The sequence below is a fragment of the Corvus moneduloides genome, chromosome 5 (genome assembly GCF_009650955.1).
Source record: "Corvus moneduloides isolate bCorMon1 chromosome 5, bCorMon1.pri, whole genome shotgun sequence".
Lineage (NCBI taxonomy): Eukaryota > Metazoa > Chordata > Aves > Passeriformes > Corvidae > Corvus > Corvus moneduloides.
In genome coordinates, this window is record NC_045480.1 from 70,354,761 (window position 1) to 70,370,218 (window position 15,458).

Sequence of the window (15,458 nt, forward strand, 5' to 3'; positions counted from 1 at the left end):
TAACCCTTTGTAAATCCTTTGTAGAGCAAACTCTTAAAATGCTGTTGTGGAGCTTTTTCAGTTCCCAAGTTTTACGTGCATCAATCACTTTTTCTTGTACTGGGGACAAAATCCTGCTTACTTTACAAATGCAAAAACTGCTTTGGGATTCATTTCATGTCAATAGTGAAAATCTGATCTGGCTTTCCACAGATAGATTGTTTATGCCATCCTTATTTCCTTAAGAGCTATTTATCCAAGTGGCCTGCATAGTGTAAAGACTGGGTTCACAATTTATTCACAATATTTATTTCACGTTTGAACAGTATGTTTTCAAATGAGATATGAACAACAAGAGAGTACAGCAAACAGAGGGTAGGTGCAAGTAAAGTAGGCAAGTGACTACAGTAAGTAGATTTTAGTTGCAGATTTTTATGGTTGGGATGAAAATGTTCAATCAATAAAAACAGTTCTGATTGTATTATTTAACCTGGGTAGATTGTACTTCACTGTGTTTCCTTCCTCTGCTTAGTCAGTATGGAAATGAAATTCCACTAAATTTGATAAGTTGCCTTTTGACCTGATGCTGATTTAAGCTTCTAGAAGCTCAACCAGCACGAGGTCACTGACAGGCAAAGTCAGTGAATCTAAAAATGGTGCAGAAAAAATGAGATTAGGCTTTACTTGGGTTCAGATTATTTAAACAAACAGACAAGAATTTTAGGGAAAAACAAATTGCTGTTTCTCATTCTGATTGGTCAAATCACTTTATTATGTGATACAATTTACATTGCTGGCATGCACTGTCAAAATAAAGTGTCCTTTGCAGTGAGCAAAAGTCTTTAGAAGTGAAAAGTCTTTTATAAAGATAACACAGTCTCTTGCTACTAGGCAGAAATGCAGTGTGAATAGATATTTGGTTGTGTTAAAGCAAACCAAAATGAAAACAAACTATGAACAAGAGTTGTGAACATCATCATCTAACATAACTAAAGAAACTAAGTTTTCAGTTATATTGTGTATTCAAATGCTCTGTATGTTAACAGAGACATCTCTGAGGGTGAGCACAAAGCGAAAGATTTAAAATATCATGAGAAGTTTTTCTTCACATTTACTGAGGCAGATCTGTGCATTCAAAAGCAAAATGTGAGAAATACTTGCATTAATATATTCAGAACTCTCACACATCCGTCACAAACTATTTGATAGAAAGATGCTTTGCTAGTGGAGGAATGGGGTGAAGAGCAGAAAGTGGAACATGCTGTGGGGTCCTTCTAAAAGCTCTGATGCATTAATATTTCATTTACTGGTCCGGGCCTGCTGCTTTCTTTGAAATCCCTACATGGTCTCAATCTGGATTTAGCCTGATTTCCTTCTAAACAAGGCTGTGTGATCTGTCTGCATGCCTGCCCTCATGTCTACCCTCCCATTAATAACTTCAAAAATGTTTATTAGTTCCATTTCTCTGTGGCAGAGGAACAGATCTCAGAGACAATCCATTGCCCGCAGACTTGTAAAAAATAGACGGCATCAGGGAGGCCAGATCCACTTACCAGTGTTGCTATTGAGGGAAATGCTGCAGTGGGAACTTATTCCATATTAGATATGGGACAATCCACATGGGAAAGAGAGCTAGGAAATTGTCAGCAGGAGGAAAAAAAAAAATCTGGAGTAGGTCGTGGTAAACACCCAAATGAAGTCTATGGTAAGATACAAAGCCACATGAAAATCAGCGTCAGGAATTCTCATGTTCATGGAAGTACTCATTGATTAATTCCTACTTGTGTAACTAGAATGAAATTGTAAGGCTGCACTTTTTTTGTTCTAGGGGTTTGACAGAAAGTCCATTATTCTGTCTGAAAACTCCTTTACTTCCATGTTTGTTGCATGCTTGGGGTGGGGAATTAGGGCTTCATCCTATAGAAAGTTTTCCCATAATGCTATGTGATCACAGCATTAAAGCCTTTCCAAGGTCACTTTGTATCATGATTTTTTTTTTGCCATATCAAATTTAAACCACTTTTGGCAATTTTTAATTGGCATGTTTCTTAAAATTAAGCCCACATTAGCTTCTGGTAGATGCATGACCTCAGAATTCACAGCACTAGTTTCAATGGGAATGTAAAAGTTAGATGTCAATTCTTAGAAATGAAATAATGGTGTTGGTAAAAATATGCCTCCACTGCAAACTCATTAATCTGGTTTTCTGTTTAATGATGTAAAGGAAACAGTTTTAAAACAGAAACCTGAACTTGACCTGAAACAGGGACTTGTTTTGTTATGGTAATATGGACCACAGGTCAGCAAAATATGTAAGAGGTATGCACTTTTCAGAATGTAGGTCTTCTGTGAAATGCATATGCACTGGTATTTATTAAATGGTTAAGGCCTTGATGACCTTGAATGATAAATTTCACTGAATTTCAATTTTATTTATAATTTAACTGAAATTAAGTGAAGATTGGCATGTACTTCCAAGGCAATAGGGTTAGATCTGAGGATAAGCCCTCAAGGATAAGGGGACTTCACAGTCCCATTGGTGGAATATTCCAATTGTGATAAAAGGGGACATTAAGGGACTCTGCAGAGAAACATATATTTTTGCCTGTGTGGCAGGAAAATTTATTCTGATTATGTACATGTATAACTCTGAGGTGCAAAGCTCATTTTCAGGCATATCATGGCAGCCTTGTTCATGTAATTTTTCTAAATCACCTTTTTTTTGCAAATTCATATTGTGAAATAAATCTGTAGTGCTATAGCAATATGATCCTATTCTAAAGGTTTACCACTCTCATATCTTCATTTCCTGACTGGGCAGAAGGATCAGTTGTATTTCAGGGAGACCTCTGCTTGGCTACAGAATTTCTGCCAACTTAAACTCATTAAAGCTATGTTTTTCATGTAATTATTTGCTTTTAGGGGAAGTTCCAGCTCAACTGAACTTGGATTTAATTTCATTTTCCTTTGTACCAATTATATTTTATAATTGCTATAAGTGGAAAATTCTTTGTTGATGGAAATGTTTTGTAATGTATTTTTTCTTGCTGCATATATGTTTTAGTTTCTTTCCAATCTAATCCCTTCACTCCCAGTGACAACCTTACTGAAACTAAGGATAGTTAAAAGTGCTTCTGCAGTAATGACTGCGCTTGACAGATCCTTCAAGAATTCCCACAAAATAGGAGGATTGACAGCACTTTGTAAAACTTGGGGTGTTCATTTAATGCTTTAGCAACATCTAAACTACCCAGGAAGCTTGGAGTACATACATTTTTAGCCACATAATTCTATTGTTTAAATAAGCCGTAAATGCAAGGTATGTCTCACCAGCAAAAATCATCCACCATCCCTTCAGATCCATCAACATCACTTAGGTATAGCCAACCACCCAAATATTTGCTCCTAGACTCGCACTGTGTACTACATGTCAGAAACCCTCTGTCACATACAAATTTCTACATAGAGCAGGAACTGTCCTTGACAGACAACTTATCTATGTCTTCCTAACTGAGGATACAACTCAAAAGCTTTCTAAACATTGAGTCTACCTTAGAAAACATGAATAACTGCCCAGCCAATCAGATTATCAGGCATTGGAGCAGTAAATGCTCAGGAAAGGAATTCATTTCACAGAGAAATAAAGGGCTGTTCAGCCTATGACATGTTTGATAGTTTATTACGAAAATTACTTGCAATCCAGTTTAAATACACTCCTCATCTCTTTTGTTGTCCAAGTATCATGGTATTGATCTCTATTAACAATGCCTTTCTTCCTGGTGTTTTCAGATAAATTGCAAGGTGTAAAACTTCATTGAAACTATCTTGAAATCCATCTGAAATGAGTGACTGTGTATGATTTCCTGTATCTACATATTGTGGCGATTCAGGTACCATTGCCACAGATGTATTTTAAGTGTTGCCACAGTAAAGATATTCACTGATTTACCCTCTTAGCTCATTATAGAAATGTAGTAAAAAACCATATGGCAAATAAGTCAGTGCTTCAAAGTCTTCCACTTCCATTATACCTTTTGCAATTCTGACTATATTTGGTAACTTGGAATCCATGTCAAACACACTCAGAAAACCTACAAGATCCTGTAAAATACTTCTTGGGTTTAAAATGCCCTTATTTTACTTTTTTTTTTTTTTTTCACATTAGCTTAACTGCAAGCATCTTTGCTGTCACTTTCTACTTCCTTGCTAGATTTTTGCATCGAGTACATGGAATGCCCCACTTTCATCTCCCCCCTCACCCCAAGAAATGCGTATTTTTGCCTTTTGACAAACAGAACAATCTTAGGTGTAAAACTGAGTCTATTCTAGAGGCTGCTAGCATTGCAGTCATGTGAAAACTGTGCTCCATTCAATTTCGTCTCCTCATTTTTTACTTCAGAGATTGCCAGGCCAGCAAGAAACTTTCCTTCTCCAACTCAAATCTTAGGGCTTGTTAAGCTGGAGGAAGGGAAAATGCACTAGGCCCTTCAGCTGCTCATGTTGACGCCTCCATCCCCTTGGCTGTGGATTGTAGTTTGAATCAGCTGTTGACAAGCAATAGTCCAGACCTGGAATCCATGGACATTATATCAGGATCTGTTCTGGAGCGCTGAGTGCAGTAGGGATACTGCAGCTTAGGGCCAGCCTGGGCAGGGACATTTGGGGCAGACAGGGAGCTTTTTGGGGTGATAGAACCCCCGATTGCTTCCCTCCTAGTAAGGCTACACTACCACTCGGGGCTGGAGCCTCATAAGAAACTTTAAGTTTCCATTCATCTGGTGGCTCAGGAAGTGTTTTCCTGCGAGCAGCCGATACCACGTTAGCAGCAATGGATTCCTGCATACTTTGGGGGCCAAAAGCTTCATCCACTAGGCCAAGGGGAGATCTGGCCGCTGCTTCCCAGGGAGTCAGTCTCTTGCCAGGCTTGTCAGCTGCTGCATCTGGCTTGCTGAAGTAATCAGGGGCAGGCTGAAATACAAGAGGAGAAGTAGGAGACATGGCTCGAGGAATGAATGAAGAAGGTCTCCCAGGAAGCGATAATGAGCGGCCACTGCTTCTTCCCTAGGAAGACAAAATACCAAATATAGTTACAGTTATTAAACAGCAAGATAGGAAGCCCCTTCTCTTCACTTCCAAACTGGAACAAAATACCCTGAAAGCATGTGACATCCTGGCAGTCCCTTTTTATGTTTACGAGTATCTTTTAGAACTTTAATTAACTGGAAAGGCAGGAGGTAGAGAAAGAAACAGGAACAAAGACGCAGCAAATTGAATTTTTGAGGAAAGTAAGCAGACCAAAGACAGGCTTTTACTGAAAAAGTACAATGGCGTTAGTAACTGTGCAGCTTTCCCACTACTTAGCTGGTGTGCCTTGCTCTGAAAAGACCATTCTTAATGCAAAGGGGAGTCGTGTTGTGACAGTTCTCTGTGTGTTTACAAGATTCTTTCTAACATTAGGCACAGCCTAATTCATCTGGTAATAGGCTCTGTCTAGAACATCTGTCTAAGAACATATCTTTGGCAATCTCCTTTTAAGAAAGGCTTTTCTTACTGAAAAATTATTAGACTTATCCTAGTTTTCACTTTTTGGGGCACAAAAATGAACACAAGCAATTAAAGGCGTTAATGCAATCATTCAGTTAATACCCTTACATGACACTACTTTTGGCTTCTTTAAAAGGCAATGCCCTCGGAATTTCAGTACATTCCGACCCACTTATAGGAGCAATCCATTCATTTTTGACAAATCCTAATCTTCTTAGTAATGCAGCACTTTGAAACAGAAACTGTGATCATGAGAAGGTTCTGCTGCTGCAGCCATTTGGCAGCACACAAAGCAGGTACAGCCTGTCCCCAAGCCAGACCTGCTCTCTGTGTTTCACAAATTACATTTTCTTAGAGCCTCTGTAAATGTGGTTCCTAAACTCACTGATTTACACTCATTGATTCATATCTTCAGGCTTAAATGCCTCTAATTCTGAAATCTGCTGTGAAATTCCTGGGTTGTTTTGCCATGGGCTTTGCTAGAATCTCATCTGAACAACATTGGTCTGTATTACTTTTCCTAATGAGCTTCCCAAACTTAAAATACTGTGAGCATGAACTAGAGAGTAGCCAACAGGTGTGTGGTCAGTCAAGGTATAGCTGATCTAGCAAAGATTCCATAGAAATGTCACATTTTAAGTTTTTCTGCCACAGGATCTTGCTGCATTTGAGAAACTTGACAGGCCACAGCTTCGCGCAGGCTTTTAAGTCATGTTCTAATAGCAGCCTTTTGTACGAGAGGTGGAAGCTCAAGAGACTTCAGATTTCATCATTTTCAGTCAGTTTGGTGGTGCTTAATCTGAATCGCTTTTAAAAAGTGTAGTGACACACAGAGGTTATGTCATGAAAGTTTTGACAAGTTTCACAATTGGTGCTTTATGACAGGACTATCCTTTCACCTCTTAGCTATGATCAGCTATTTCCAGTCTGCATTTTCAGAGAGGAAACTCCCCAACATTATTAATCCTACCCACACACACCCCTATGTTAGAAATTAACCAGATAACTCAAACCACAAGAAATTAAGTAGTAATTAAGAAAATAAAGCAATTGAGAAGATAAGGTTGTAGAGAGGGATGAAAAAGTTGATCAAACAGGTCCACCTCGTTAGTCTACCTGTGTTAGCTCCTCTCAGGAGGGTTCTAGAACATTGTCCATGCTGAGTAGATAGAAAAGTTCCCCTTTTTTAATGGAAATTCCCGTTCAAAGCCCTGTGAGTACTTTGTAGGATTTCAGAGATGCAGAGGGAAATGATACTGTTGAAACAAGTGTTGGATAAAATATTTGGCTTTTCAAGAGTCATATGAAGATACTGTTTAGTCTGTCCTGTTCAGAGAAAAACTCCAGAGTTCATCAAGTTATAGAAGCATCTTTTTGGCATAACCATTAGTGATAGAGCAGGAACTAATTGTCTTTGATGGAGTTTAATCAGAGAGTGATGAGTTATTAAGTGTATTTCACTACTTTTTTTATCAAAATGAGTCATTCTACTGTATTATTTAGGTAGAAGTCCTGGTCTGGTCTTTTCTTTCCCACTTGATAACTCGTCTTTAGAAAAAAGTTCTGGAAACAGTCTGGGTTTTAACTTTCAAGTTCCAGAATGTGAAATTGCATGTCTGTTTCCTCTAGCTTTGGTAAAGTAAGGATAATCTCTGCTTCTGTGAAGTAAGGACTGAACAGTTTAACTAACTGTTAACTTAGTTTAACTAAGCGTTTAACTAACAGTTGTCTTCTTGGGTTGTAAGAGGACGAAACCTGTGAGGGCAAATAGCATTCCAGATGATTTACCTGGAAGAAAGCTGAAGTATATGGAAAGATCCTTGTCCATTCCATAAGGGTCTGATGGAATTTGAGGAAAAATCTGAGATTCCCACTTACTAGCTAACACACTGCTTTGGTATTCAGCCCCTTCAAGCTCACAAACACAGACTTAGGAATTAAGACAACTTCCACTCACTAGAATTCACCATTCATTTGCTGCAGGACAGCAGCAGCCAGACGTGCTGACACTTTCTAATATTTCCCCTTCATATTTAAATCTTGGAGATACATCTTTTGACAAGCTTGTACTAAAAAGAATGCACAAACCCCAGACTGTAAGTGACACAGTGGAAAATATGGAGTGCAAGTAGAGAATAATTACTCTCCCCTCTGTCTCCCTTAAGCTACAAGAAAATCATAAAAAGAGGGGTAGAGATTTTCCGTTCTTCACCTCAGAAATCAAGGAACAAGGGAGAGAAAAGTGAAATGCTACCAGAATTATTGTTTTATCACATTTTGTATTCCTGTACTATTGTGGTAAAACAGTTAAGAGAAAATTGAAGTATCATGCAGCAAGACAAACTAGAGCCCTCTACACGGAATAATTTTGTTTTCTCCATTGCCTGGATGTTTTCAGAGGGAAAGACCTTTTCTACAATAGTTATTGAAGGGAAAGTGATTCCTAGGTGTGAAGAAGAGGAAAGGCTGTTCAGAGCTGTCCATGCAATCACACAATCCTGACAGCTGCTGACTGCCTTGGGTGTCTGTGCAAGCAGGTTAAACTGTTTAGGTTAGGTTTAGGTTAACACTGATTTTTAAAATAAAAACTAGTTATAAAATGCTCACTGAAGCGAGCATTTATTGCACTGCAAGAATCTTTGATATTTATGTGTGTTAATATAAACTAAAATTTATATAATATTACTTCCAAAAGTAACTATTTCCATATATAAGTGAATGAATGTAAAAGCAGTACTTAAAAAAGGTGTATGCATGTATAGATTTAGTTAATGTAAGATGGATGAGTGTGACTGTCTACCTTTGATTCAATACTTTCTTTATAGTCAGGAAAAATGGGTTCTTTGGAACTTAGAGCTATTTCAATTTTCTTGTTAATTATAAAAAGCTGAAAGACAAAAAGAACAATACTTAGGTTTATAAAATAGTGCAAATTTTAAAGGCAGGAGTCAGAAGGGTATTTTTCCTTTTCCAGACCAAATGTGAATGCAGCAGCTGTTTTCCTGTCTCAGGTGGCACAACTCCTTAGTAAGAGAAAACTCAGTGTGTGTGTGTTTACATGCCACAGCTGCCTTTTTACCAGTCAAGGAGACAAAAGTGAGTTGGACTCTGAATAGTCCAGTGAAACTCTCTCAACATAAACTCCTCCCTCATGAAGTCACTTGAAGAAATTGGACCTTGGTGTCCAAGTCATTAAAGCAGCTTTATTTTTATCTTTTCATTATGGTCCTGGTCTTTAATCCCATATCAAAGCATGCTAAAATCTGAGTTAACATAATGCCTGGATGCTGTTTACACAGGAAGGGGGGCAAAGGAGGAGGAAGCAGATAAAACAGTTGTTTTACCTCAAAAAGTCACTCTGTCTTTATAAAAAGCCAGAGTGATGCATTTCTCCTTTGGATTTCTGTGGGCTTGTAATGGCCACTGCAGTTAGAGACCAAACCACTGAGAAAATGGTAGGACAAAATAAATAATACTGAATTTTTATGCCTTTCAATTCTTTCCTTCTTTCCATTTTTTTTTGTAAAACAGGAAAGAAGGCACTTCAGCTTTTTAAACTGACCTGAGTATAGAAGGGAGGACATACTGTTAATATCATTACAGCTTTTTTTGTCCCAAACTATTTACTATTTAAACTTTATGTAGATGAAAAGAATAATTTCTCTCTGAAATGCTGACAGCTCTGCAGTAAATGCTACAGCTATTTGCAATACAACTACCAAAAGTTTTGAAATCAAATGGGAAAATCATATTATTTGAAACTCTTGAAATATTTTACAATTGAATAAAAATGGGAATGAAGAAAATTTGAGTAATGGCAGGGGAGGGGGGAATCTCACCTGTATAGTAACTAAAACCTTGTCAGTGACTGTAGCTGAGACCAAGGAATAGATTAGAATAACATAGTTCAGGGCCTGATCCTGACTTCCTCAAAGCTGTCTTGTCAGGGTTTGATTATGAAAATTTATAGGGAATTTTAGGACTGGAATCTGATTTATTCTAAATCCAGATTATTTCTAAAAATGGTATTATTTCAGGTGAGAACAACCTTGTTTTCATAATCTGTTTACAAAATAATGAAACAGGTACTGTCATTCATCTCACATAAGTTTTGTGACAAATTTTACTTTTGAAAATAAAGTGCTTTTTAGTTGTTAGGCCTTCACTACAGCAAAATGCCTGTGTGGTTAAAAAACATAAGACTATTGCTAACTTGTCACAAATAATTTAGTTAGCTCACTTTGCACCTTTGTGAATGAAAGAAAATCAGCTTTTCATTATCATTTAATCTTTATCCATATGCAGCTCTCAAAATACAATACATTTATGCCTATGGAAAGCAAATGGCTGAAACTTTTGACCATAGGCATCTTAGATTTCCTTGAATAAACCTTCATTTCTTGTAAGGAAAGAACATTTGGCTGCCACCTTCTGGATTTTATATTGCACAGCTATGAGTGCAAAGTTGGCCCTATTTTCTGACATTTCTACCTTGAGAAGTGGTACCACTGCCTGCTTTCAAACTGGTTTGACAGAAATCTTTGTCTGAAGTGTCCCATATTTCAGTGCAAATGTCCCTACGTGTGAACATTCACTCTGAGAGCCTTATGCAGGCTCAATAGGAGCACCAAGATTTTATAGCCTGTTCCAGTCCCATGTCCTGTGAGTCAGGAGGGTTTTATTCATTCCTACAAGTATCTGGTGGTTCAAGCCCTGCTGCAGGACCCTGTTTCAGTGTGCTCCATGACAGTATTCCAGGGTTTAGTCTGGGTCTTGAAAAGCTACCTTGAAGCAATGCTAGTGAAGTTGGAAAGTCAGCTATTCCAAAGCTCTGAAAAGCAAGCACCATTGCCCAGTGCTGATGCATTTTGATTAAATTTTAGGATTTCCGTGATATCTGGTGCCAGTTCAGGGCTTTATTTAGGAAATATTAGGATTCTCTAACACAGGAGTATATTGTGAACAAAGGTGCTTTTGCGGGTTGGGATTCATAGCTGGTCACTGAGGAGTTCCCTTTGTGGAATTCCACCTGGAGGGCTGCCATCTGTTAACACTCGCAGAAGGATGGTTGAGGATCACATTCTTTGACAGAGTAACTGGTGCATGTACTGCTGGACTCAGCAGATGCCTTGAGTGCCTTGAACTGGACACCCAAGGGCTACTGAGTGTCCTGTGTCAGTGCTGCTCAATTCATGCATTATTTAGTAATTTGTAGAATGCAGCAGCGTAAAGATGAACTCTGGCTTCTGAATGATTTGGGTGCTGACAGCAAAAGTCTGTAAGAAAATAATTCTGTATCAAGGGCACTTTTTGAAGAGTGTGCATTGAGTAAGGAATGGTGCTGAGCACGGGATGATGTCAAAACAAGAGCAGGAAGAGAGCTGTTTGTCAGATGGGCATTCCCTGATTGGAGTCCTACAGCAAAAATAGCAGACATGACATGATTGCAGATGTTCTGCCCACACGAAACACCCACGGAGGTTGGATTAAGCTGACACAGGCAACAAGAATTCCAAGTGCCTCACTTTGCAATCCAAACAGCAGTGTTTAAATATTGTTTTTCTCATAATTCTGTATACACAGCGTCAGTTGCTTTACTTCAGTACTATTCAGTACTCTAGGAAGAAAACCAAGTGTACCCAGATGCCAGATATTTTGCTTTTGTTTGCAGTGTAGAGCCATGTACCGAGCAACAACCTGCATAGTGAGAGCTCTGAAAAGTACAATTCTCACAAATCAAAGGCAAAAATCACTAGCAGTTTATTTATGGTTTTTGGGGAAAAAAAATCTTTCTTTTAAAACCTGAAAATATTTGTCCATAGGTTTTTACTGCATGCAAACTTTTTTTTCTAATAGAAATGCACGGAATTCATTGCTTCTCAATCAGTTAAAGCTCACGCTGAAACTGAATGTTGTGCTCCTTGTCACCCTTTGTAACCCAACATGTGCTCCCATGATTGGGAATGTATTTTAGTTCTGTAATGATTCTCTTTTTCTTCTCTTTGTTGTATGTTTATTAAAACCATTACAATCTGCTGTTTCACATCTAGATGGAAACATCAAGAGAAACACTCCTCTGTTCAACAGTTCAGTCTTGACACCTATTTAGAAAATGGCCTGGTTATTTTTCATAGGCATCTTATCTTTTGATTGCCTGGAACTGTGAGGAGGGAATCGCACGAGATTTCTGTCTTAAAAGTGTACAAAATAATCAGGATTCTTGTTTGAAAATGCTGTATTTACATTAATTCCCCACACAGGAAGCCTTCATCCAGCTAGTCATCTGTAAAATTCAGTAAGTTATTTCTCTCATAGCTGAGTTTTCTCAGCCTAAGGGAGTGTGGCAGTTATTATAATACCACAGGTGTTTGTGCAGGTTTCACATGCAGCTGCAGTTAAAAAGTTTGTCAAGATCATTACACTCAGGAATAGATTTTTTCTTTAAATTCTGTAGAGGATAAATGGAAACTTGATTAGCACATAAAGAAAAAGTCTTTGCCTGCCTTATTTAAGGAAGCAAATATTAAACCCATGGGGTTACTGTCATATGGCTTGTCTTAGCTTGTAAAGGAAGAGTTCAAGTCTGCATCTATAGAGATCCTTTCAACATAGAGCTTCAGGATTTTTCCTACTTTTTAAATCATTTGATAAAGAACCTGAAGTGCTTCCTTTAGTAAGCAACCAGCCTGAAAACCACTAATCAAACATAACTCTTGGGTGATTCCAACTCCTCCTTTTTGTAATGGCATGCAAAAGTAATGTCTACTGTAAAATAAGGCCAGTTGTTGTCATGGGTACTGGGAATTTGTGATGGTAGCACCAAGAGTGCCATGAAATGACCAGGCTCACATATTTTTCTAAGAGATCTACCACCAGTGGGTTCATTCAGAACTTCTGAATCCACAGGTTTTTGAAGATCTTGTCAAGTTCTTCTTCGTATAGGGTTTCCATTCCAAGCTGAGTAGAGTCATTATAAAATACCATTTTGCCAAGCTGTGTAATTAAGGCTTGCACTTGCCGTGCCAAACCACCAAAGCAATCAGTGGAATCCTGGGTGTTTGACTTCAGGTAAAGAAAGTTGCATCATGTAAAAAGGCAAGACTGGAAGAGGGAATCTTTTTAGAACCAAAGGGTTTGGAATTTTAAAGCTAGCAAATCTGGAAAAGGATCCTGGAAAAAAGGAGAAAGATTTTTGCATAGTGTTAGTTGTTGTCATTTCCCTGGTATTCCCCTGCCTCACAGTGTACAGAGCATTCCCTGGTCCAGAATGGCTGAAGCAGCAGCCTGTGAGGGGCAGGCTGGTCCTTTGTTGAGGTCTCATCCTGGATACTTGATAAGCAATGCTCCTCCCAGATCACATTATGTGGTGTGAAGTTGTCTTTATAACTGCTTACAATCTTTTATCAGGGTTCAACAAAAAAAACATTCAACAAAAGTCTGGAAATAGTCAGCCATCTCTATATGCAGAATAGGTGAGCCCCTCTTGCTGATTGTTCTTTTACCTTCAGTACTTTAAAATCCTGACAGGTATTTTATCCTGTGTAGTCACTGGGTTTTTGTGGAGTTTTCTCCTCCCAGCTTGCCTCCCTCTAATTCCAGTAGTATTTTCTCTCAAAATTTCTGCTCTGCCACTTGGCACTAATTTTTCTATTTGAACCACACACAAGCTCCACATTTCCTAATTTTTTTGAGCCTGCTGATACCTCAATCTCTTATTTTTTGTTTCTTCCTTAAGAGAGCAGAAACAAAAAAAAATGAGGCTTACTTGTAAGAGATGGTAGTGTTTACTCTGTAAATGTTCCTACAGGAAAAAGTCATTGAAATCTCTTTCTGGCTGTTTCATAATATATTATTTTTTGGTGGGCAAGAACATGGTAAGAGTGGTTCCCCTAGAGCAGGGGGGAGAAGTTAAGCAGTTCTTTGTTGAAGAACTAAATTTTGTCTTTGATTGTTGCGCAAAAATTTTAAATTTTTGTCTGAAAGCCACTCATCTCCAAATCAAAACTATTCAATTCAGTTTTATGGCAAGATGTTTATAACCAAATCATAAATTGAAGGTATAGAAACCCTTGACTGAGGTAGCTGTTTTTATGAAAAGGCCGTATAGAATGGGAGATCAAAACTGGTGCAATATAATACTTCCAGTATGTGCTGTAATTAAATGTGTTAAAATCATCATAAAACACTTAAATTCCTCTTTTAATGTGAACATACGGGAAGTATTGTTACAAATGCTGCCTTTAAATTCACTGTTAAATGTTCTTTCATAGTAAACATGACAATTGCATCTTGGCAGCCTTGCCATATTATATAAAATAATTCTAATAGCTTTTTCAGAAAACCATTACAAAAGCTCACTGCCCTTTCAAAGTGAAATTTCAGATGACTCTTCTACACAAACCATTCATTTCCTTGACACTTCAGCTACGTTTGACATTATCTTTAGCTTTTCGTCTGGACCCGTGACAATGAACAGCTCAGCTTTCCTCTAAATATGTGCTTCACGAGAGATTACATCTTGGATAAACCTGTTACTCTAGGCAGACCAGTGTCCTGAAATATCAATTAGAATTAAAGACTTACCTGGTCAGTAAAAAGAGCCTTGAAGCCAAGTCAGGTTCAAGTCCCATGCATGTAGAATGATGTGTATATAAGACAGAATTCAGAGTTGGGCTTTGAATGGGATTTTCAAAAGATCCAAACTGAGTGAAGAGCACTAATGTCATTGAGACTTTTGTTTTTAACTCTTACTGGTGCTTTAAAAATCCTTCTGTCATTGTTCTAGGCCATGTGAAATACTTGTATTTGAATCCAAATGTGATCAAAATTCCCATTTTCATCATAGATGCACTTTGTAAGCTCCTGTGTCCTGTAGCCACAGGCATCAATATCAACACTCGTGGTGGAAGGACAAAGCTGCTATAAATCTCCTCATTAAGGAAATATTCTTTTGGGGATGAACAAGTACAGAAGTGTGATTATAACTTACAGATTTGCTTTACAGGAGGAGACTAAGCAAAAACATGGCAATATGAGGCTGATTGGATTTCTTTGTCTATCACAGCACTACTTACCTTTGGTGGATATCTTTATTCCGAGTACATACTGGTGTCTTAAAGTCTACCTAAAACAGTGTGTGCAACTCCAGATTGAACTTGGAAAGAGGGGGAGAAAGGAGGGAGGAAAGGGAAGGGGAAAGGAGAGAGGAAGGGCAGGGAGGAGATTTCATATTATCAGGCTAGTATAAGGAATAGACTTCCCCCAAAAACATACTGGAAGTCTGTATGTGGAAGTGAAACAAAAAAATAGCAGCCAAACCAAAGAAAAAAGCCACAAACAGGCAGAGAGGAAAGGGACAAGTTTAATGATAGAAGAAAAGCACAGATATTGACAGTGGAAAAAAGGTAGAAGGGAGATCTCCAAAGGACTAAAATATTGCTATTTTCTATTTCCAGGTAAAGGCAGTATAAATATGTCTTGAGTTTTCCAGGCTTTTTCTCCCTGAATCTCCTATCACTTTTCTGAATTTTAAGGGGGAGATGGATCCCTTGGTCATTTTCTTCTAAAGCAGTCAGTATCCCAATCTAAAATTTAAAGGGGAGAGTGCAATTTTGGAGGTCTGAAATTCAGAGGAGTGTTTTTTATTGGCTTGATTAGAGTTTTGAGTTCAGCCTGCTTTCTGCATGTGCAACCAAATGCATCCTTCTCACCTTTGACTGAAGCTTGAGTTACCGTCGTGGGACCAAACTATGGAGATTTTGTTCATACTCAGGAATGTTTTCTTTATCGAGATAGATAGTTCTACAAACCCTGCTATGATATGCAAGGTCATAATCTGGTCTGTAACTAGCTGAATGATAGTTTAAACAAATGTATCAACAGATTCTGCCATTTTTATTCACAGAGTTATGCTTTAATCTTTAGCTTCACACCTG

General features: G+C 38.1%; 1 protein-coding gene across 1 annotated transcript in view; it reads right to left on the minus strand.

Annotated features, from left to right (window-relative positions):
• Window positions 1–265: 265 nt before the first annotated feature.
• SYNPO2 (synaptopodin 2) overlaps window positions 266–15,458 on the minus strand; it is a 79,144-nt gene continuing 63,951 nt past the window's right edge. Inside the window, 3 exon segments of the mRNA XM_032110369.1 lie at window positions 266–4,542; window positions 4,544–4,675; window positions 4,678–5,040. Coding sequence (XP_031966260.1) covers window positions 4,423–4,542; window positions 4,544–4,675; window positions 4,678–5,040 — 615 coding nt within the window. The 3' untranslated portion in view covers window positions 266–4,422.